General features: G+C 39.5%; 1 protein-coding gene and 2 long non-coding RNA genes across 11 annotated transcripts in view; 1 reads left to right on the top strand and 2 right to left on the bottom strand.

Annotated features, from left to right (window-relative positions):
* LOC112923127 (uncharacterized) overlaps nucleotides 1–10,237 on the bottom strand; it is a 46,905-nt gene extending 36,668 nt beyond the window's left edge. The window contains exon 1 of the long non-coding RNA XR_003235613.2: nucleotides 7,587–10,237. This is a non-coding gene — a long non-coding RNA (uncharacterized lncRNA). The remainder of the gene's footprint in view (nucleotides 1–7,586) is intronic.
* Nucleotides 10,238–11,929: 1,692 nt separating this feature from the next.
* Nucleotides 11,930–23,622, top strand: part of EPHA7 (EPH receptor A7) — a 169,292-nt gene continuing 157,599 nt past the window's right edge. For 3 of the 9 annotated variants that reach the window (XR_011997126.1, XM_026002887.2, XM_026002885.2), the window contains exons 1-3: nucleotides 11,930–12,364; nucleotides 16,857–16,921; nucleotides 20,518–21,187. Coding sequence is in view for 7 of the 9 variants with exons in the window: in XM_026002887.2 (XP_025858672.1) it covers nucleotides 12,268–12,364; nucleotides 16,857–16,921; nucleotides 20,518–21,187 (832 nt within the window). In the remaining 2 variants the exon portion in view is untranslated. Of the gene's footprint in view, nucleotides 12,365–13,098; nucleotides 13,408–15,219; nucleotides 16,700–16,856; nucleotides 16,922–20,517; nucleotides 21,188–23,622 lie in introns of those variants that run through there. The other 6 variants (XR_011997127.1, XM_026002889.2, XM_026002888.2 and 3 more) reach the window with 3 other exon arrangements.
* On the bottom strand, nucleotides 12,049–13,875 carry LOC140595483 (uncharacterized). The gene is made up of 2 exons (XR_011997137.1): nucleotides 13,536–13,875; nucleotides 12,049–13,438 (listed from the first exon to the last, which is right to left on the bottom strand). It is a non-coding gene; the product is annotated as an uncharacterized lncRNA (long non-coding RNA).

Here is a 23,622-nt window from a genome sequence, read left to right as displayed (position 1 = left end):
GATGTCAGTGTCATGGAAAAAGTAAGAAGGGGGAAAGAGGCAAGACAGGGGGAGTCAGATGGATCCTAGTTTGGTGGGATTGTTAGGCCTTTTATTTTTATCAGTAAACTTGAGTTTTACCACCAAGTGAGATGGGCCCCACTGGAGAGTTTCCAGTGGAAGAGTGGTGTGTTCTGATATAAGTTTTTAAAAGAATCCCACGGGGCACTTGGGTGGTTCATTGGTTTGAGTTGAGGTCATAATCTTAGTTGTGAAATTGAGCCCCACAGGCATGCTCTGTGTGGAGTCTGTTTCAGATGCTCTCTCTCTAAATAAATAATGTCATCAAATTAAATCTTTGAAATAAATAAATAATAAATAAATAAATAATAAATAAATAAATACATAAATAAATAAATAATAAAACAGTTTTAGGACCGTGGGTCCATTACTTGCCCACTAGAAACAGCCCTGGTCCCAACTCCTGAGCTCTCCTTGGCCTCTCCCTGCCCTCTTAGAATCTGCCTGGAAGGGGTGAAGCCCTGAGGAAAGTGTCAGTGTTTGGGGGACTGTATTAAGTCTACCCCACCAAACATACACAGGAGTCTTTGATCTCATTAAAGAGATGTGAACCAACCAACATAAACAAACAAATAAATAAGATAAATAAAAAGATCCCTCTGGCAAGTGTTCCCTCAGTGCCAGAAGCACAGAGCCCAGTTAACAGAATAATACAAAATTATAGGAGATAGGTAATGTATTTTAAACTTAAATGCTGTATTTTATACCTAAATTTCGAAGTTACTTTAATCACTTAATTTACAATCACTTTCAGCTTGTGCCCTGTCCCAGGTTGGATAATGCAAGAAGTGCAAGAACAGGAAGCTGCAGGAATACATGGCTCCTGGATCTCTTTTATCTTGGAAAAAGTTGATGGACATACTGTTAAAAGCTTTTCTGTCCTGGCCATGATTCATAATATCATTCATGGCACTGCTTGCTACTTCCTATCCAGTGAAATGGGAGCAAGATAAAACATCTGTGGGCTTGTCTACATCAAGCAATACACTTTCCAAGGATCAAGGGAAACTTAAAATAGATAATAACTAGATAGTGTCTCAAAATATAGAGTAAGATTTTTTGAAGTCCTATTAACAAAATTGGGATCTTTGTAGAGCTGTATGTGAGGGCATAGGATTTCAAACAGCACATTTCTCTCTCTTACACAAATAGATAAATATGCAGATTTCTGACTAGCACATTTTTTCTGACAATAGAATTTCCTTAAAAACTTAGTAGGATTGGGGGATGCCTAGGTGGCTCAGCATTTGAGCATCTGCCTTCAGCCCAGGGCATGATCCTGGAGACACAGAACTGAGTCCCACACCAGGCTTCCTGCATGGAGCCTCCTTCTCCCTCTGCCTGTGTCTCTGCCTCTCTCTCTCTGTGTGTCTCTCATGAATAAATAAATAAAATCTTTAAAAACAACAACAACAACAACAACAACTTAGTAGGCTCTTCTACACACAGTCATACACTGTGGATCTATGGACCCAAGCTCAATTGCACTGCAATACAGAAAAGTTGGTCTTCTCAAATGTGATGCTGGGTTCATTGAATAGTAAATGGGAAAGAAAATACAACTTGATCCCTAACTCTCACCATAAATACAATCAATTCCAGATGGATTGAAGATCCAAATATAAAAGGTAAAACAATATTTATTTTAGAGGAAAACAGAACTATCTTTGTGACCTTGAATTAGGCCAAGATTTCTTGAACAGAATGCTAAAATTACCTATCACAGAAGAAAATAATGATTAATTGGACCATATTAAAATGAAGAAATTTGGGGATGCCTAGTTGGGTCAGTCAGTACAGTATGTGACTCTTTATCTCAGGGTTGTAAGTTCAAGCCCCATGCTGGGTGTAGAGCTAACTTAAAATAATAAAATAAAATGAAGAACTTTTTATCAAAAGATGTCATGAGCAGAGTGAAAGGCAAATGATGCCTATCTGTATATCTGAAAAATTCCTACAATCTCTAACAAAAGGACAACTCAGAATAAAAGTACAATTTTTAAAAAATGGACCCTTCACAAATGATAATATTCTGATGGCCAGTAAACATATAAAGGAGTATTCAACTTGAATAGTCATCAGATAAATGAAAATTGTAACCACAGTATGATATCACCACATAGAATGGCTAAAATAAAAATGTGGAAAATATTAAGTGTTGGTTACTATATGGAGCAACTCAACCCTCATACCTAGGTGATCTGATAGATGATTTGAGAAAAGAGAAACTAACCTAGGCATTTTAAGTTGAAGAGATTCATTTTGGAAATTAGGTGCTCACAACAATTTGTGTAAGTTTTTGTATTAGTTTCATATAATTGCATAATAAGTTATCCCAAAAGTCATCTGCTTAACACAACTAAGATTTATTATCCCAGTTCCTGTGGGTCAGGAATCCTGTGACATTTGTTTGGATCCTCTAGCTAAAGGGTCTCTAACCAGCTGCAGTCAAAATGCCAGTTGGGACTGTGGTCATCTCAAAGCTCAACTCAGGGAGGATTCATTTCCTAACTCACACATCATAAGATCTACTTTCAAGGTCATTTAAGTTAAATTACCTCAGCTTAAAATATCTAGAGTGGTTTCTGTTTCCTCAGTAAACTATAACTTATACACTCCCTGAATATTATCTCTGCTGTATGAAATTACCTTTCCCCTATCACCTTTATTTTATCTGACCAGGTCTGTGCAACACCAAATTAATCTAAAATGCCAGTCCCTTCTAGAATGCTCTCCCAGTCTGATTTATTGCTCTAAGCACATCTAACAGACCACCTCTGTCATTTAAAAGGCACTTTAATCTCTGAATTGTGTTTATTTCTGTCATGTATCAGGAGGATTATTTCCTCTTTATTTTTGCATACCAATACCTAGCCAAAGGCTAAATAATTGGAAGTGCTTTGTAAAATGTGATGAATGAAGGGAAAGAGGAAATAAAGGAGGGAAGGAGCAAAAGAGAGAGTAAGAAGGACAAAAGGAAGAGACAACAAAAGGGAGAGGTAATTCTAAAACCAGGCCTTATTCTACTAAGTATAGTAATTACAACATGGCTTTTGATAATCAGAGGAATAATACATTCTATGGCATCTCATGATGTGGCAAAGACATTGCAGGCTAAATGTAGAAAAAAATATGATAGTAGAAAGGGTCAGGGCTGAAATAAGGTATACCTAGGCTTGATAAATGAAATACCTAAATCTGCAGGTGATTAAGGGCTCTAGAAAGGCAGATGGTATTTACTGGACAATTAATAAAAAATTTGATGGGAAAAAATGGTACTACATATAAATAGTAGAGATATTACATATAAATAGTAGAGATAAGACAGATTCAGAAAAGTATAGCAGGTGGCAGGAGGAGAAAAAAAATAAAAAAGGCACTGAAGAGCAGTTAGCACAGAGGCAGATGGCAGATAGTTCACATCATAACCAGTAATGAGAAAAGTCTAAGAGGCCTAAGTCATAGGGCTAGGTTTTAGAACAGGAATCCCATTAGAGGGATGGGTAGTGGGAAGGGACTTACTTAAGGGACTCACACTTAGGGGCTAAGACAGGGATTTGAATACCAGATTTAGAAAACCAGATACAGGCCTTGATTCAAGAATGAAACATAGGTTCTCTGAGTGTTTAACTCATTCTCCTTGAATTCTGCTTCCGAAGACTAGGCTTAGTTAGGATAGAGACTAAGGTGAAAGTCTACTGGTTTCTACTAGGTATAGAGAAATATACAAAGACTGTGAGTCAAGCAAATCTTAGAAATGGCACATTATATGTGTATCTGAATAGTGAATATTTCTGGATCTGTGTTCATTATTCCTATTATTTATGTTTAAATAAGTAAATGTGATAGGAAAAGCATTACTCTTAACAATGGGACATATGCCTTATAAGAATAACCTGAAAACATTTTAATTTTGAATAACAGATATTACTAACAGAGTATATTTCACAATAAACAATAAAATATGAGAAAATCAAAATTATATATTTTCACAATTGTACAAAAATATATACCATCATAGCTAAATTTCATATAGAACTTTAAAGATCTTTATATATAGATAGATAGATATAGACACAGATATAGATAGATACAGATAGATATAGATATAGATATAGATATACACACATATCTCCAACAGCAAAATTTATATGAAATTTATACTTTCATTATCTGGTCAAAAATGAATCTATTTTTTTGAAGTCCTAAACTTTATTAAAGACATTTAAATGAATGGTTTACTTGGGTGGTTCAGTTGGTTAGGTGTCTGACTCTTGATTTCTGCTCGGGTCATGATCTCAGGGTTGTGAGATCTAGCCCTGTGTTGGGTGTGGAGCCTGTTTAAGATTCTCTCCCTCTCTCTCTGCTCCTCCCTGCACTGCACGCCGCCCCCCCCCATAATAATAAAATAAAATAAAGACATTTAAATGGTGAATATAGAGTAAAATTTTTAAAATATTCATTTTGAGATATTTGAATACATAGAACTCTAACATTAATTCTAAGCTTGTAACTGCATTTTTTCCCTGTTTTTTTCAGTATCTTTACCATCCTGTTGTATAGCCTTGAGAACAAATACAACCAATTGAGTCATAGCTATTATTTTGTAAAATGAATGCAACTATTTTTTAGCTAAAATGTGATGATGTACTGGACAGTTTCCCAAAAGTACCTGGAGACATGTATGTTATTATAATATATCTTTATTCAAATTTAGAAGGTAATTATTTCCTCAAAAGGTTAATTCAAAAATATATGTAAATATAAATTGTTAAAATGAAGAGAGATTTTTGATAGTATAGAAACATCAAATCTCAGGCAGCCCGGGTGGCTCAGTGGTTTAGCGCCGCCTTCAGCCCAGGGTGTGATCCTGGAGACCCAGGATCAAGCCTCACATCAGGCTCCCTGCATGGAGCCTGTTTCTCCCCCAGCCTGTGTCTCTGCCTCTCTCTCTCTCTCTCTGTCACTCATGAATAAATAAATAAAATATTTTTTTAAAAAAAGAAACTTTAAATCCCTGTTGAGATCTGAAAATACTCTCATAAGGAGTCCTGGCCTTCTTTATTGGATTGTAGGATAATTTATTCTATTCCTACACTTGTGAGGTAGATAAAGGAGGTTTTGTCTTTTATGGTTCTCGTCTTTCCTTAAATGAAGCAACCTTCTGCCATGCTTTTCACATCTTTAGTTTTACAGACTTTGCCACCGGAGCTTGCCTGTTAAAAGACTGACAAGAGAGTGACTATCAGATATTAAAATACTTAATTAAACTGAGATTGACCTCAGTCATTTCATCAATCTAAAATCAACTGAAGAATGTGCCAGGTTAACTCTATAGCTTTAGCTAAAGCAATGCATCTATAAAACCAAACAATGATAATAATAACCCCATAGAATCTGAGATGGAGTGTAAATTTTCATGAAAATTTTCTATCTGATCTGAGTGCAGACAGGGGAAAATGAAACAATCTTGGATAAGCCAGATGATAAAATCGTATTGTACACTGAATCATCTTGCAGTTTATGTCAATACTGTGATTATGAAGACATCATCACTGTTGACATGACTGAAATCAACACTGAGGAAAACTGGCTAGTTACCTATTTCTCTAAACATATGATCTCCTTGATTCTAAAAGGAAATATGAGTCACAAAGGAATCCTGCTGATGATATTTGGTCTCTGGAGTATTGGGCTAAGCTTTATTCACCTGCATATGCTCCTTTGATGCCTTTCTAAATATACAATAAATACTTGAACATTCTATTTTTTTTTAGTAGGCTGAGACTCAATGTGGGGCTTGAACACACAACCCCAAGATCAGGAATCCCATGCTTCACCAACTGAACCAGCCAGGTGCCCCCAAATCCTATTCTTAATTGAGGTTTTTGTTAGTATTCTCCTTCTGAGATATTATGCTAGTTAGATTATGAATCTGTAATCAATTTGATCCATATCATTAGGAAGAAATATAGTCATATCTCTTTTAAGTTGGCTTGTCCAACTAAATAGGAAATCCAGCATCTCCTTCTTGAGGCCTTCTCCTCTCCATAACTACGAACTCCTAGAAGTACACTCAGTAGTACAAAGGGTTCAGATTTTTTTCCAAATGAGAAGTGTGTTCAGTCCATTTTCTTTCCTTTTTCTTTTTTTTTTTTTTTTTAAGATTTTACTTATTTACTCATGAGAGACACAGAAAGAGAGGCAAGGCAGAGACACAGGCAGAGGGAGAAGCAGGCTCCATGCAGGGAGTTGGATGTGGGACTCGATCCCGGGACTCCAGGATCACGCCCTGAGCCAAAGGCAGACGCTTAACTGCTGAGCCACCCAGGCGTCCTAAGTCCATTTTATTTTCATTACTGCTTTAACTGTGTAGCTTTTGAAACCTGGCTTTATAGAGAATTACTAGTGATGCCTTACTCTGTAGTTCCTTTCTCAGCTATGTTATTTCACATTTGAGCTACAACAGTACAGCTCTTTTAGTTCATTCTTACTTACAGATCCAAGTTGCTGGGTTCAGAGAGCTTTTGACCGTCAGGTATATGACACTTCACCTAGCAAATATTAAGCCTAGAATTATCTTTCCCTCACAATGGGTACTTCTTTGAGGTTCTCTAGGTCATTTTTTTTTAAATAGTCAGAACCATTATAATATTTCAGAACTTCTAATATTGTTGAAACATCCAGATTGGGATGGGGACTTATGATACCTCTCCTCCCAGGAGGATCTTTGTCTTATACAAAGTTGCTCACTGTCTTCATAGGGAACAACACTGCATATCAGGTCAAGGGGTTAGTATAAGTCACCACCTTTGGCAGTGTACAGAACTTCATTCTTAGTGCAGAGAGTACCTGCAGTTTTATAATTTTATAGGTTGGGGGTACTCTTCAAATCCATTTTCTCTCTGAACCTATAAAATCTATTCCTAAATTACTTTGATACATAGAAATTCCTACTGTAAAGACCTTTTCTTACACCTCCTTGAGAGAGTAGCCAGGCAGATTTTGATAGAATTTCATTTTTAGTATTAACCATGGCAGAAGGCTATGGTAAGAAGTAGTCTCTAACATGCCCCGTAAGCTAGAGAGTTCTAAGAACTTCACAGGATCCTTAAAACTCAGAACCATCAAGTTGAAGAGAATACTCAATCTCAGCCTGGTACTATTTCCCAGGTAAAAAAGACTTTTGGGAGTTAAGTGGGTGGAGAATAAGAAAGAGAATATCTGAGGTCTATCTAGGGACTCAGAGTCCCTCAGATGTTAAGTTTTAAAAAACTGGAGAGAGCTTTCTTGCAAGATATTCACCTTCTAAGGTACTTTTGGAGCCCCTTCAGTTAACTTGGTCTCTATAGACTGAAATAGGTCACAGAACATCTCACAAATTTTTATGAAGGCCTTCAGTTGGCTGGCACGGGTAAAAAGAGAATAAGAAACTCAAAAGTGCCAATGGGGCAAATATATATTAATTACATATCACGTTATATAGATATAAATACATATAATTATATATTTAATTTCATAATTACCTTGTCTTCATTCCGTGTGGACTTGATTGGCCAGAACACCCAGAGATCCTGGTGCCCCCTGGTGGTCACTGAATCATCGCAGATATCCTTGACACCTAAAATCCAAAGGTTTCAAAGAGCTAAAAAGATTGCAAGATGAGAAACTACGAAAGCATGTAGAAGTAATTTGCATAATTTAAGCTAGTTCTTCCTATCAGCGCTGGCGACTTATGGCAAAATGAAATATAACTAATAGAAAGGAAGAACCTCTGCAGGCAAAATCAAATTTAAAAAAAATAAATTATCAAGAGTACTGAACGTGGGGTAAGTGATTGTGAGTATAATGTGCCACTTTCTCTTAGCAGTTCTTTTAATACTATATCAAATAATAAAAGTTATTTGACTCAACACTTTTGAATACTGTAAATGATTAGAAAATTTCTGAATGACACCTTAGCAAATTCAACTGGACTCTTACAATTTTGATACAACTTTTTCTCTAAATTCTGTTAAGTGGTCTTACAGCAACTCAATAATTGCAGTTAGAGAATTATATTTGTTGTTTTCATAGCAGTATCTATTTATCTGACCTTACAGAAATGAATAAACTTTTCTACACAAGATACAGTCTTGGCTTATAATTTGATTCCTGACCTCTGACTTCCTATACCGTTGGCTAAATCTGAAGCTTAGAAAAATAGGTGAAATTATGACTATGTGTTTTATGAACCTAGCTTATGTACTTTTTTTTACACTGGACTGCAAATAAATATTTTATATATACTACATAAATCATGCTAATGTAAATATGTAAATGGTTTTCCTGCACAGTGGAAAGATTGTTTACATTTTGACTGAAATCACAAATAGAGAACCCAATTTTCTGTAATATCTATTAACAGAGACATAATGTTTCTTTTCTGTTTATAATCAGTTTCTTCTGCACAGTACCTTTTCTAATTCAGTTTAAATTACCCCTTTTTCTGTGATGAACTTGCATTTTCACATTTACCAGCTGTGAATGCATTTAGACAGTAAGTGCAAAAGTAGTAGGTTCAGAAACAGCCCTTTGATTTCATTGTTGTTGTTAACTATTTAGTTTGGCAGCCTTGGATTTGTAACATACCGAAGTCTCAGATTGTACTTTATCCTCTAAAGGCCTGTTTACTATATGCACGTGCACATACACACACACAAAATGGCTTTTTATTTGAAAATTCATGGAACTTATTCCCCAAAGTCACTATGATTTACTCCTAAGTTACTATTTCTTCCTTAAAGTCATAGAATATCTCCCAGAGATAAGCAGTGAGGTGAATATGAGTACTGAAGCATGTTAAAGGGAGAAAACAGCTATATCCTCATTTGGAATGTGTGTCTTGAATTTGTACATTTATTTTCATATATATATATGGTTATGTGTGATTATTAGTAATTAGATGAAAATAACATGGTGCAGAAAATTAGGCATATCTTCTTGCATCTAAAAATAGGTATTTTCATCTTTCTACTATACATTTATGATAGATGTTTCAAAAGAAGGCATGTAAATGGAAATGTTAAGATGTAGCTCTATTTTTTCCATTTATTTCAAATTAGCTAAATATATATAGGCTACTCCATCAACTGCACTGCACAATTAATACATAAAAATAAAAAAAATAGTTTCAGAATTTCTGCTTTGGCTCACATGTGTTGGTTATATACATCATTTCATATAGCTCAGGAAGATGAATTCTTTTCTAGCTCATTTTGTATACGCACAACCCTTTACTTTTCTAGAATTTTCTATAGAGATAATAACAAAAATCATAGATGTGAAGCTAAAATAAACCATTTCTAAAGTGGTAGAATGAGATTCACCATTAAATGTTATTTTAAAACGTGAAAGTTTCGTGAACTGATTATTTTTTTTATTTCAAGGGCTTCATGTACAAATAGGTTTATATGCTTTTCTGTTACCTGAATACTGTCTATTAACAATTCCTATACTAAAATGTATGCTGCATAACACTGCACGATAAGCATTCTTTTGTTGACTAAGTCATTCACTTTTATTTAAATGTTTTGACTTCTTTATCAATACCTAGATACAAAAGAAAGAAGGTTGGTAAACCTAAAAATGAGTATCACTATGCAATTCTGCAGGGAAAACTGTCAGCAGCCTGGCACATGTGCATTTAATGTGAAGCCTCTTGTCTCTAAAAATAAAAGCAAGGCTGCACATGCCCCTATGTCTGACAGACAGAAGGGACACAATAAGGGGACTCCCTATACCACCTACACTCATCAGAGTGAAGGATGTTACTTCTTTGGTTTCCTGGTTTAATGGAAAGTTATTTGTATTCACATCACTGAGTATTAGTCATTCAATAGATGAAAGGAATATTTTAAACTTTAAAGGCTACCTTGGTGTCATTGTAAGTAGTGGGGATGAGACCCTGGAGAAAGTGCTGAAATCCTGTAGAATTATTTTAACTATTAGAAGTGGTTTAATATTTGTGAGTTTGTGGTTCTGAGATTAATAGTTTTATAGCATATGTGTGGAGATTTATGTTTTTAATTATGTTTTACCTTACAATTTTTTACTCTAAAGCATTTGTTTGTGTAAATACCACTTGATTTTCTCTGTAACAAGTACACTCTACATTTTTTTTCCGGGGGGGGGGGTCTCTTTTCAAGGTTAATCTATTAAGCAGTTTACATTTTCTATGCATCCTTTTAAGGGCACTTAAGATGCTTTTAGACAAAATTTCTGAAATATTTAATAGGCATAATGGCTAGGAACAAGTAACATTTAAGAAATAAACTACAGAAGCAAAGAGAGGCTAGGGAAGGAAATTTCATTTCTTTCTTCTTTGTAATTGCATTAGGCAAGTTAAAACTACAGGAGACAATTTACCATAAAATACAACTTAAAAATCCGGGGATCTGTCATCTCTGAGAGTTCTTGGCTACAAATACCAGAAACAACTCAATTTACTTTATATTTCTATATAGAAAGGGAAGGAAAAGTTTGGAGTTTTAGGCGAGATCAAACTTTGTGCTTATCATAAATAAAGGCAAATCATGAATGAATGGCAGATTTTTTTTTAAAGGAAGAAATATGAGACAAGAACAGAGCTCATCTTAAACATGTGATCAAGTTACTCTGCTGTGACCTTTGAAATTGGTGATTTGGCAATTAAGGTTTTAAAGTTCTTCCTCTTATTACATTACTCACTTCTTGAATTGCAACGTGTCCGAAACTGCCTAACGGTAAACGGATTTCTCTACGCAGTCGCCCTTGCTATTTTAATTGGATGAATTCAACTGGAGATGTAGGTTATACTTTTTATTCTCAGTTTCCCTTGAAAGATTGAGTAATAGTAATTATATAATTGGCTAATTATTGGAATGTATCGATTTGCTAAAGAGGTCTTGCCTTATGAATTCAACGCGTGGTAACATTCTTTAAGTGTAATTCACGCAACGAAATGGGAAACATTCAAAATGGGGCAATCCAAGGAACACCTCAAAAAACATTAAAACATATAAGAAATGTGACATGGAACCTTCTACACGTTCTTAGAGTCCTACTTCACCCCACAAACTATTGTGAGATGATAGGGCGGCGGGGGGGGGGGCGGAGGGTGAAGAGGGCACCTAAAACAAAAGACTTCCTTTCTCCACTCCCTTTTCCTCTGTTTCTTTTGCCAGAGCTTGTTGCAAACTCTTGGAAACATTGTTTGAACATAATACACTTGGATACTTTTCTTCTTCCAGGGTCTGTGCGGGGTGGTGCCTAGAGCTGACTGCTGTGGAGTAACAGAAACAGGAAAAGTGGAAACCTTTCAAGAAATGAAAAGAACAAAGTTACCCGACTCGCGGAGGTTTTGAGTAAAAAAAAAAAAAAAAAAAAAAAAAGTAGAAGGCACTCGACTCAAAGACACAGCGTATTTCACTTTCCTGGTTCCGTGCTTGGTAGCTGAGAGGTGGCTGGCACTGCCTCTGGTTCCTAAAAGACCACGAGGAGAACCGTTACATGTACATACACAGGGCTCTAAGCTGGGAGCCTTATTCTCGGATTGATCCCGCTGCACGCGAGCTGCGGTCGCTAAAAGCCGAGCGCCCGCAGCAGCACGCACCGCGGCTGCCACCCGCGTCCTCCCTTTGCGAGCATCTACAGCGAAAGCTGGGAGCTCAGAACCTGGAGGGAATCCTGGACCCGCAACCTGACTCCGCTCGCCGCCGATTGGCCGGCGCCGCCAGGCCCGCCCCCGCGGCCGGGGCGGCCTTTTCCCCGGGCCCCGCCCCTCGGCCCTGGGAATCGCCGCCTGGCAGGCCGGTGCGCCTGCCAATCAGCCCGAGTGGCGGAGGCTCTCGGCTCGGAGCCCCGCCCCCTCCCCCCTAATTGATATTATTGGAGTGTGGAGCAAGCGGCCGGTCTGCAGTCGGAGACTTGCAGGCAGCAAACACGGTGCGAACGAACAGGAGGGGCGGGGGGAGAAAAAAAAATTAAAAAAAAAAAAAAAAAAAAAAAAGGCAAGCAAGCAAGCAAGCAAGCAAGCTAAACGTGGAGCAGCCGGCCGGAGATCGAGCAGGGGAATTCGATGCGAAAAGCGCAATACAAAAGAACCCACTTCGGAGCAAACAGCATTTTTTTTTTTTTTTTAAAAGCTGCGACTCAACTGAAACCTAAAATAAAACCTGCTCATGCACCATGGTTTTTCAAACTCGGCACCCTTCGTGGATTATTTTATGCTACATCTGGCTGCTCCGCTTTGCACACACCGGGGAGGCGCAGGCTGCCAAGGAAGGTAAGGTGATGGGAAAGCAAAGTTTGTTCTGACTTATTTATTTAGCGGTCTACCTGCACGGGCCGCCGGGTCCGCGGGGCTCGGGCGACCCTCCCCCGCCGGCTCCCCGCCCCCTCCCGCTCCCGCGGCTCCCGCGGCTCCCGCGGCTCCCGGCGAGCTGGGCTGCTCCGAAGCGCCTTCGGCCCGGAGCCCGGAGCCCGGAGCCCGGGGCCCGGGGCCCGGGGCCGCCCGACGGGAGCGGGCTTCAGGCGCGGGCAGTGCGGAGGGCGTGAGCAGCGGCGGGGAGCGGCGGGGCGGGGTGGGCTGCCGCGGGCATCACCCTCACCCGCGGGCCGGTTCCCTCGGAGCGCGGGCGGGGCAGGTCTCCGCGCGGGCCCTCTCCTCCTCCTCTGCCTCCCCCCTCTCCTCCTCCTCCTCTCGGTGTTCGCCTCCGGCGGGGCGAGCTGCGGCCGGAGTTGGTCGGCGGCGGGGGAGCGAGCGCCGCGTCTCGAGTCCGGGCCAGCCCGCCGGCGCCCGAGCCCTCCCGGCGGGGCCGTGACTCGCGTGGGCCCCGAACGCTCGGGTGACTAATGGGGCGCTCCCTGCGTCGGAGGCGGCGGCGCGGGCCTGCGGTGGGCGCTCGGCCGCCGGCGCGGAACAATAACGCGGCGGCGGTGGAGGTGGAGGTGGAGGTGGAGGTGGAGGTGGAGGTGGAGGTGGAGCGAGCGAGCCGGGCGAGCCCCGATCAGCGCGCGCCGCGCGTGGGTCCCGGAGCCCCGGGGCTCGGCCGGCCCGGGGGGCGGGGGAGGGGGACGCGCGGGGGGGGGGGCGGGCTGGGGCCGCGGGACCCACAACGAGGTGCCGCCCGGGCCACTTCAAGTCCCCCAGCAGCTGCCCGGCGGGCAGTTTTGTCCCGACTGGTCAGACCTTGCGGAGGACCCGGACCCTGAAGGCTGGTTCGGGATGGAGGGAGCCGGTTTCGTGTGGGCGGCCACATAACGCCTTAGTATACACGGTCATCATCATCATCATCATTGTTTCTTCTCCTTTGAACCACTGACAAGGTAAAATACCTTTCGGTGCCTGTAGTCGGAGCTGGGGAAAAATAAATCCTCTCAATGGAAATGTCTTGCTTGTTGAGCAATGTCACCATCCCCATCACCCCCCGCCCCCCGCGCCCGGCTCCCCGCACCTTGCCTTCCAGACTGCACACCTAAGGTTGGTTTCCCGGGGTTTAGCAACACAATACTGATGCTGAGTTGTTCGTGGAGGCGGGAGGAACCTGCTATCAGATTTAGGTCACGGTGCTGATGCGGGGCGGGGGTGGGTGGGAGGGGGGCTCCGATCGATACCGGTTCTCGCTTCAGGTTGCCCTGAAAACTTAGTGATTCAGGGCTGCTTTTTTTCTTTTCTTTCTTTTTTTTTTTTTTTTTTTTGCATTCCTTTCGTGCACCCCTCTTCTTTCACTCAAACCACACTCCCCCCAACCCAACGCCCTGTCCTACTTCTCGAACCAGCCTGACCTTCTGACACTACCCCCCCCCCCCCCCAGTCCCCGCGTTTCCACATCTGCAACCGGCGCTGACGCCGAACCCATTCAGAGAAATTTTCGGAGAAAAAGCACGACTCCGGGCTGTCGGTTAGGCGGCAGCGTATGCACCGACGTCTGCCCGAAACACACAGCCCTCCACGCCAAAATGCACGCTTTGCTCCTCGCATAACGTTAGCGATTAGGAGCGTTCGATCCCGGAGCCTTGCACCGACCGCCCCGGAAGAGCGGGACCCCAGGAAAAGTTTGCACCGCTGCGGCGGAGCCGGCCGGAGTCTGAGCTATAAATAACTGCGGCGCTAGGGGGAGAGGCTCCCGCAGCCCGGACGCCTCGCTCGCTCGCTCGCTCGCTCTTCCCTGGCGCGTGCAGGATGCGCGGAGAGGATTCTGGTTCTAGGAGGCTGAATTCTTTCAGCGCAGAAGTGAGATGCTTCAGAGGTGGGCGGGAGGGCGAGGCGCCCCGCTCGGCGGCGGCCAGGTCCCGAGCCGCGGTTCCGGGGCGAGCGAGCGGGACCCGGGGGCGCGCGCTGGGAAACGCCTCGCGCAGGTGCGGGCCAGGCCTCCCCGGGGCGGGGGGCGGGGTGGGGGGGTGGGGGGCGCGGGCTGGACGGGGGAGGATGAGGGGGGGCCTCCTCCCTGCACTTTGCTCCCGCGCGTTCTCTCTCGGGAGGTCAGTTCTGGCTCCGGGGAGCGCGTGTCAAAGTCCGAGCCTGACGCTTGGAGGCGAAGTGCAGCTGCTGTTTCTCGTCTTCGTAAATGCCGCCGCCGCCGCCGCCGCCGCCGCCGCTCCCTCCGAGGAGACGCTTCCCGAAAGCCTGTCGCCTCCTCCCGGCCCCTTCTGGAGCTTGGGCGCCACGGCCCCCCGGAGCGGCCGGGCCGGCGGAGGCGTGATGGATGCTCGGCGCGGCGGGCGCGCCCGTCTGGCAGCCCCGGCCCCGCCCCCCCCGGGGCCCCGCCCCGCCCCGGCCCCCGCAGGCTCCGCAGCCGCGCGCCCCGCACCCTGCCCCGTAGCCCTGACCCCGCGCGGCGGGGCGCGGGGTCCCGAGGCCACGGCCTGGGCGCCCCAAGCCCTGGGGGGCGCGGGGCTGCGCCTCGGTGGGCGTGGAGGTGGGGGAGCCCCGCGCGGGCAGGCAGAAGCGCCCCGCCTGAGCGCCCCGGAGCTGCCCCGCCTGAGCGCCCCGGAGCTGCCCCGCCTGAGCGCCCCGGGGCCGCGCCCGCTTCGGCCTGTTTCCCCCTTTGCTTGCTCGGCGTCGCCCGCGCTCCGCGGCCCCTGCACCCCCCGCCCCCGGGCCGCGCGGAGGGTAACAGGGCGGCAGTAAACAGTCATCACGTTCCTCGTTTCACTCCAGAATGACCCGAAGGTCACCGGGGTTTAAAATCCACTTGTCTCCAGCCAGTGCAGAAGACAAAAATAATAGGAGTGATGATAAATCACCCCAAAAGGGGCCCAGATCCCACGTTGTTTCGTTGTGCTTCGTCTGTGCGGTTGAGGACGAAAACAAAATAAACTTCAAACATCCCTTTACATAAATTCACTAACCCGACGACTTAGCGGTGTTCCCAGTGCCAGATACAAGTTGGTGTTTTGAAAGTGTGTCCCCCCCCCCACCCCGCCCCCTTATCAGCAAGTGCTTGTGACCGAGGTTTGTGCTTTCCTGGGCTTCCCAAGAGTCTTAAGTGTGAAACATTTTTGCAAAAAAAGTGTCCCTTTATCCATGTGTTTTCAGTTGCAGAGAATAACCTTGACTGGTGTGAAGGAGCTGAACACATAATCAATGCATTCCTTTGTTTTCTTAGCGTAACAAATTTCCATTACCTTTTAAATACACTTTTTTTTTTCCTCTAGTGATTATTTAAAAGTTCATATAAGCGTATATTTTGTTTAAGCCCAGATTTTGACATCTTTGTTGAGGTTGATGTTAAGCATAGTTACGAGATTGGAAATATATCCACTATTATTTCTGGACAAATTGATCCATTTGTTAGAACGCTGTAGGGTCAGGAATATTTTTAAAGGATAAAAACTCTTAAGTCAATCAGTTTGAGCACAGTGATTGCTTTAGGAGAGTGACTGTCTTAAAAAGCAATAAAGTGTATTGAATTGGAGGTATGATCTACATTAATGTATAACATTTGAATACGTTGTCTTATTACTATCCGGAACATTTGTTACATTTATATACATTTAAATGAATTATTTATGCTTTTTGATAGCATAAAAGTGGAATACAACCGTTTTTAAAAAATCAAGTCGGGAACAAAGTCAAGTCAGAGTTTAAATATATCATTTTGAGAATTAGCTAATGCTTTGAAATATTTGGAAATTTTAAAAAATAGAAATATTGAAAACAGATGTTTGACTAACCCAGAAATATATCTTGTAAAAAAAAATGGGCAATTTACTTTTCTCATGATGACATTGTCTGATAAAATTTTCTATTGTAGTCGTTTTGGCTTAAGAGAAGATACTGTATGGAAAAGTTTTTAAATAATAAACTTCAATTCTCAAAAGGTGCTAGGAGATACTTTTGGCACAATTTTATAAATTAATGATTAGCCGAGGACTAATACAGAATTACATTTTGTTATGTTCATGTTGTTATATCTGACAAAATTTGGAGTGCTCAATGCTTTATAAAATTCTTTACAATATATGATTATATAGAATCAATATACCACGAATCTTTTTCTTATGTTACTTTCCTGCTATTTTTCAGCTTTTGAACTTATTTAATTAAAAAATATCAAAAATCATATGGTATTTTGACATCTTTTCTCCCTAAGAAAGGGGGATATACTTGTAGCAGGTGGGTATTCATTTCATCATTCATTTACATAGATAGCTGTTTACATATCTTAGATCATAAAGTGATAATTATATAAAAATTGGATTCACATTAATAACTTTTACAGATATGTTTACATATTTCATGTAACATTTGGAACTAAAACTTTCTTTTTCAGTACTACTGCTGGATTCTAAAGCACAACAAACAGAGTTGGAATGGATTTCCTCTCCCCCCAATGGGGTAAGTGCTTCTCCTCATAGAAAAATCACCTTTTATTTTTGAAAGTAAGAAATACAACCTCCTCCCTTCCCCTATGGAATTATTCACATTCTTCTTATTTAAACTGTTTTAATTCCAAATGTCTCATTCAACATTTTGTTGTGTTATAATGAGACATTGAGTTCTTTGAGTTAAGAGAGGGTATACTTAGTACTTGGGGAAATGGATTTTAAAAAAGTCTCTATAACCATAATCTTTTGAGTTCTTATTGTGAGAGGAATCATACCTCAGTTTCCAGGCTATAAATGCTAACTAATTACAGGGAACAAAATCACTTAAACCTCTTTAGTTGCTTTATACTTCTTAGTATAATCACTAGGTAGGTTGTATGTAGTTCTTTAAAACAGTATGTGATATGTTTCCTCTTTTAAAAACAGTTTTAGCATCATTCAAAATACACTTTAAAAGGTAACTGAAAGTGCAGTATGCTCAATATTTTGGCATGGAATTTGCTGTAAAATATTATTTGGATTCTCCAAGTTTTTATCATGTGTTATCTGCTGTTGTTAATCAGAAACGATGGCAGGACATGTACATATTAAAAACCTACCATAATAGATATGAGTAAAAGCTGCCCAATAAAAATTTATGAAAATATAAGTAAAGATAATTCTGACCATTACATTTCACATGTCAGGAAAGGTATATCACTTACTTAAATGTAGTTCAATGTCTTTGACTTTAGGTCTTATTTTAATTGTGAGAGAGGGCACATACTTTATCCTTATGAAGAAAGGGGCTCTGAGAAAGGAGAGTGTATATCTCATTGTTACTTAAGTTGATCTTCCTTACAGTAAGAAGCATAAGTGAGGATATAAAAAGTATAACACATTTTGCAAAGAGAAGAAGGAAAGTCTGAAAGGGATTTTTTTTAGTATAAGAAGGGCATAAAATCAATATGTCATGAACTGGAAGTCAGTTTAATAATGCAAAATGTGAACAATGCAAGTCTGCTTAAAATATTGAGATTTTTTATTCAATTAATATTTGAGATTGCTGAAGATCATATTGTAGTTATCTGTATAGGTCAGATTGAATTATGAAAAAATGACAAGTATTTTACAGATTAATAATAAAAAGTGTTCTGGGCTTAAGGTAAGAATGTCATACTTTTCTCGTAAGTGGAATAGTTTCCATGAGTAAAATAATACACATTTCAGGAAGACATTCACAATTAAAAAGAAACATCTTTCTTACCAGTGACAGATGTAGACTATTTTCTACCATCCGTCAATTAAAACAAATGGAGGTAGAGGATAGTTTTTATCTCTAAGGAGAAGTAAACTGATACAGGATTGTAGTGATTGTAGTATTTCATCAATGTAATCCGCAAAATGATAAATTATGACTGTCTATGTTATCTTTGACTCAAATGGGCATTTTTTTATCAGTCCAAATATCTTAACAGTTAACCCTACATATTTGGAGGAATCAACAGATAATATTAGGAAATGTTGATCGCAGAATTTTTTTTATATATGAAATGGATTGACTTTCATGTGATTAAATATCTTGCAGGTAATAAAGTGTTATTAAGATAATGTTTCTAGAAAACATTTTTAGAAGTATACTATAAAAGCATAGTATCTGAATTAAGGCTTCTTTCCTAATGATCTCATTTCTAGAAATGATTGCAATCTCTTAGAAAAGTGAGATAATAAAACAAAAGTTGTGTTAAATGCATTTGTGTAGTCTCAGTATTTGTGATCTATACTATAGTTGTCTTGAAATTTTTCCCACAGGAATAAATTTTTTGAATAAAAATAAAAATTAACTGGGTTTCATAAGTAGTGAAATTGATTTTTCATACGTAAAACAAAGTAACACGACCGTTCTTGAAGTTAGAAAAAGGAAATCCTGAGATATGCCTTTATAATAATTAGCCTTGGATTCTTCAGGCTGGGGAATTGTTAAAAAGAGCACATTTTTCTTTAGAGCTTTTGATTTCTTGGTAGATATCATTATTAGTTTTACTTTTAATAATTTCGATCTAATTAAGAGACTAAAATCTACGCATCCAAATGGATGAATTTGGTTATATTTGGCTAAGTGCCATTCAGACAGATTATAACAAGCAGCTAACTGAGACAAAGGGAAATATGCACACCATTAACTAGTCACAAACTCAAGTTGTGTTGAATGAAACCTGCACATGATAAAGGGTTCTTTGCTGCATTTGAGGAATTTTGATATATATAATAAAATTGTAGCAAATATATAATGTCATACAAGAGATTTCTGAATGATAGTATTTTGCTAATTTGTCAGTTTTCTAAAAAACAATTTTAAAAGTAGATATTAATATTTTAAAGTATTGTAATAAATTGATTCTCTAATCAAGTTTTACAAATAAAACTCATTGCCACAGGCTTACTAGTTTATTTTCCTATCTGCTTTTCTTGAAACAATGGTTTAAATATTACATGCTGTATGATTTTTGAATTGAATACGAACATATTTTCATATTTGGCATTTTATTTTGGGGAAATGAATACAAGTGGATGATGATTTCACTATTAAGATAGCCTAAATATAAAGTGGGAAATTTTGTAATATGGGTAAGAAAGGACATAATCAACTGTTATTTTAGACTTCTAGGACTATTTTAGGTGAAATCAATTTATTTGCTAATGAGCAGTATAGATATTATTATACATGGCTTAATAGTCTTTTAATTGTTGCAAGTTCTGCTAAACTTACTATTTTCCCTTTTTATGAAAATATATGTTTGCTATAGTATATATTGCATCAGCATGTGAATGGACATTTTTAAACATGTGATATTTTTCCTGTCAAAAAGCTTATTACTGAAATATGATCCAGCATGCTGATTTGCCATGTACATTTGATTGTCTATTGAAAGCAATTTATTTATAAAGATGAATCATGCTTTTATAACTACTTATTTATAGTTTTGTGGCTTATGTACAGTATTATATATAACACTGCAATAAATAACGAACTCTGTAAAATGTTGCTCCCTTATATCTCATTTTGAAAAGATGGTAAAAGATTTCGCATTATGAATATCAACATGTTGTGGAATGCTTTCGCATTTCAGAGGACTCTTGGCATTTTCTTCCCTTGTTTTTTAGGTGCTCTAAGTTGAACATCAACACTTAAAATGTCAACTGAGTTATCAAAAATTCTGCCATGTGTCCATATGCATATGCATTAAATGGTAATTTAAGCGATGTGTTGTGCGCTTAGTCTATAAAAGTTATAATCTCAGTGGAGACTATAGACATAAGCAAACATGTAAAAAGAAACACTAATACACTAGCAAACAGACATTAAACAAAATGAAATATTTATTGTATGTGCAAACGATACAAGCAACCTGAATGATGTCCCGCTACCAGGATGAAGCTGAGCTAAGAGCCCTGTATTCTCAGGTGACAGTGTTGGCCACGGTAGGAATCTACCTAACTCTTTCAAAGATAATTATTTGTGCTACTAAAGGTTCCTCATGTACTTTCAAAATACAAATGTTTTTTATTTATTTATTATTTATTCTTTGCTGATTGACTGATAGCCTTTTAAAAAAAATTTTACAGTGGGAAGAAATCAGTGGTTTGGATGAGAACTACACCCCAATACGAACGTACCAGGTGTGCCAGGTCATGGAACCCAACCAGAACAACTGGCTGCGGACTAACTGGATTTCGAAAGGCAACGCACAAAGGATTTTTGTAGAATTGAAATTTACCCTGAGGGATTGTAACAGTCTTCCTGGAGTCCTGGGAACTTGCAAGGAAACCTTTAATTTGTACTATTATGAAACAGACTACGACACTGGCAGGAATATAAGAGAAAATCTCTATGTAAAAATAGACACCATTGCTGCCGATGAAAGTTTTACCCAAGGTGACCTTGGTGAAAGAAAGATGAAGCTTAACACTGAGGTGAGAGAGATTGGACCTTTGTCCAAAAAGGGATTCTATCTTGCCTTTCAGGATGTAGGGGCTTGCATAGCTTTGGTTTCTGTCAAAGTATACTACAAGAAGTGCTGGTCCATTATTGAGAATTTAGCTATCTTTCCAGATACAGTGACTGGTTCAGAATTTTCCTCTTTAGTCGAGGTTCGAGGGACATGTGTCAGCAGTGCAGAGGAAGAGGCGGAAAACTCCCCCAGGATGCACTGCAGTGCAGAAGGAGAATGGTTAGTGCCCATTGGAAAGTGTATCTGCAAAGCAGGCTACCAGCAAAAAGGGGACACTTGTGAACGTAAGTAATATGTGCTATTAAAATTCCACTTTGCATTTTTTTCTGTTTCAATATCAGATATACTGAGTAATGATAGTTATTTTAACAAGCAAGTCTGTGCTACCCCAGCATTCCGATCCAGCCGATCTTAAGCGAAGTCACTGTTGAACTCTCAAAGTTTCTCCACAGTGATAACTGCATGAATGATATACAATGAATATTGGCAATAATGAGGTTTGCTACTAAGATTTAATTTGCCCTATGTTTGACCTAGAAGTTGACAGTTGCACATTGGTCCACGAGATTAAGAAAGAAGAGTGAGCAGAGTGAGGTGTGATATTAATCAGGATTCAGTGATAGGGGATTCCTCCTATTGTGAAATCTGTATTCTCTGGACTTGTAAATCACAAAAAAAAAGGAGATTTCAGGGGTCTGCTAACAAGAGCTCTCTGGACAGGGCACATTAAAATATATTTCTAAACTTTCAGAATTTTCTTAATAACTACTAAAACTTTGGTACAAAAATCATCAAATTCCACTTGATAAATCTCTGAGGTTACTTCTGCCAAAGCCATCTTTCTTTTCTGCACTAAATAATAAAATTAATGCTTTTCTGATAAGTCATGTTATCGTGGACCACCTTTTTTGTGGAAGTGGGCCAAAGCAAAGCTTTAGTTATTCTAATACATCAGTTGGACATTCCCTATGTTTTAAAACAATAAGAGCATACGAATTAGTGAAACTTTTCCTTTATTTGGCAAAACAGGATTTTTTTCTTATATAGTATTTTGTAGTCATTATAATTGCCCAGTATTTTTCTATTTAAAACTATGTCACATCGACCTTCAAAATTGATAGATATTTTTCTATTTGTGGATATCCCAAAATATTCTATAATAAAGTTATATTATTTATATATGATTTAATTTATAAGTTATAGAACAAAATACATTCCCAAAATAACTTTTATATACTCTTTGTACTTCAAAGCCAGCAACATAGTTTAAATAATTGCAAATCCTAATTTAGAGGGGACTGGAGCTAACAGTAGTAACTTACTATTTGGAAATACTCTTCCATCTGCTTTGTATATACTAGTTTATTTAATGAGGTAGATTTCATTATCATATATGTTTTATAGGACAAAAATATTGGCACTATCAAGGGTAAACTGCTTGCTTGTCGTTACTTTAGGAAATAATATCTGTCTTAGCTTAGAATCAAATTCAGGGCATTCTGATTCCCGAGCTTGGGCTTTTAGCTACAATATTGACCTGGTTTCTGCACAAAGCAAAGAGAATCCTGGCAAATACTCTGAACTGAACTCACATGTCTTGGTCTTATTAATTTGGTAAATGAAACATTACTTTCTCATAAAATTCTCTTTCTAACAGAATAGTTAAAGAAAAAAATGGTCTTAAAAAATATTTAGGGATGCCTGGGTGGCTCCATGGTTGAGTGTCTGCCTTCAGCTCAGGGCGTGATCCTAGAGTCTGGGAATCGAGTCCCACATCAGGCTCCCTGCATGGAGCCTGCTTCTCTCTCTGCCTATGTCTCTGCCTCTCTCTGTGTGTGTGTGTCTCTCAGGAATAAATAAATGAAATCTTAAAAAAAATATTTAGATCTGTGTTGCCCAACATGGTAACTAGGAGCCACCCACACATGGCTCTTAGGGTCTAAAAATTGGCTATTCTAAATTGAGATGTACTATAAGTAAAATTTGCTAACTGAATTTCAGTGGCTTAGTAGGAAAAAAAAAAAGAATGTGACATATCATTAATAATCTTTATACTGCTTACATGTTGAAAGAATCATACTTTAGATAGACCGGGTTAAATAAATTATAATATTAAAATTAATTTTAATTGTTTCTTTTCTTTTTAATGTGGGTTTTAGAAATTTAAAAATTACTTACATGCTTATATATTATATTGTCCAATATATAAGTTGTAAGTCAGGTAAATTGTTTATCACATAACTTTCTTAATTATATATATATATATTGGACAGTATATTGGACAATATATTACATTGTCCAACCAAATAGTTAAATAAACTATATAGATAGAGTAACAGAGCAAATATACTTTTCTATCCTGATTGAAGAGTTAAATACTTCATGTCGAGTGGATGGCTGCTAGCATGTAAAGTACTGAGGAACCAGCACTCAATTATCATCCATGCTATAACTAATGTTGTGAAGTGAACTCTGGGCAAAACAAACAGATGCTAGAGGTTCAGGTTCTATAGGCCAGTTTAGCAACTTCCTTTGACACCCCTGTGAAGGAGTAAAACCTGTCCTACCCAACTGTCGTCTTACCCTATCCCTTATGCTGGTAGAATTTCTTATTGAGTAGATCACCCTGCAGGTTCCATATATGTGGAAATGAAAAACTATTGAAAATTTATCAGTACTCGTAGGTGGAATCCTATACCACTTATTTCCTATATGTTGA

The sequence above is a fragment of the Vulpes vulpes genome, chromosome 1, assembly GCF_048418805.1.
Source record: "Vulpes vulpes isolate BD-2025 chromosome 1, VulVul3, whole genome shotgun sequence".
Classification (NCBI taxonomy): domain Eukaryota; kingdom Metazoa; phylum Chordata; class Mammalia; order Carnivora; family Canidae; genus Vulpes; species Vulpes vulpes.
Note: the sequence above shows the minus strand (reverse complement) of the source record. Positions and strands in the feature narration are given on the sequence as shown.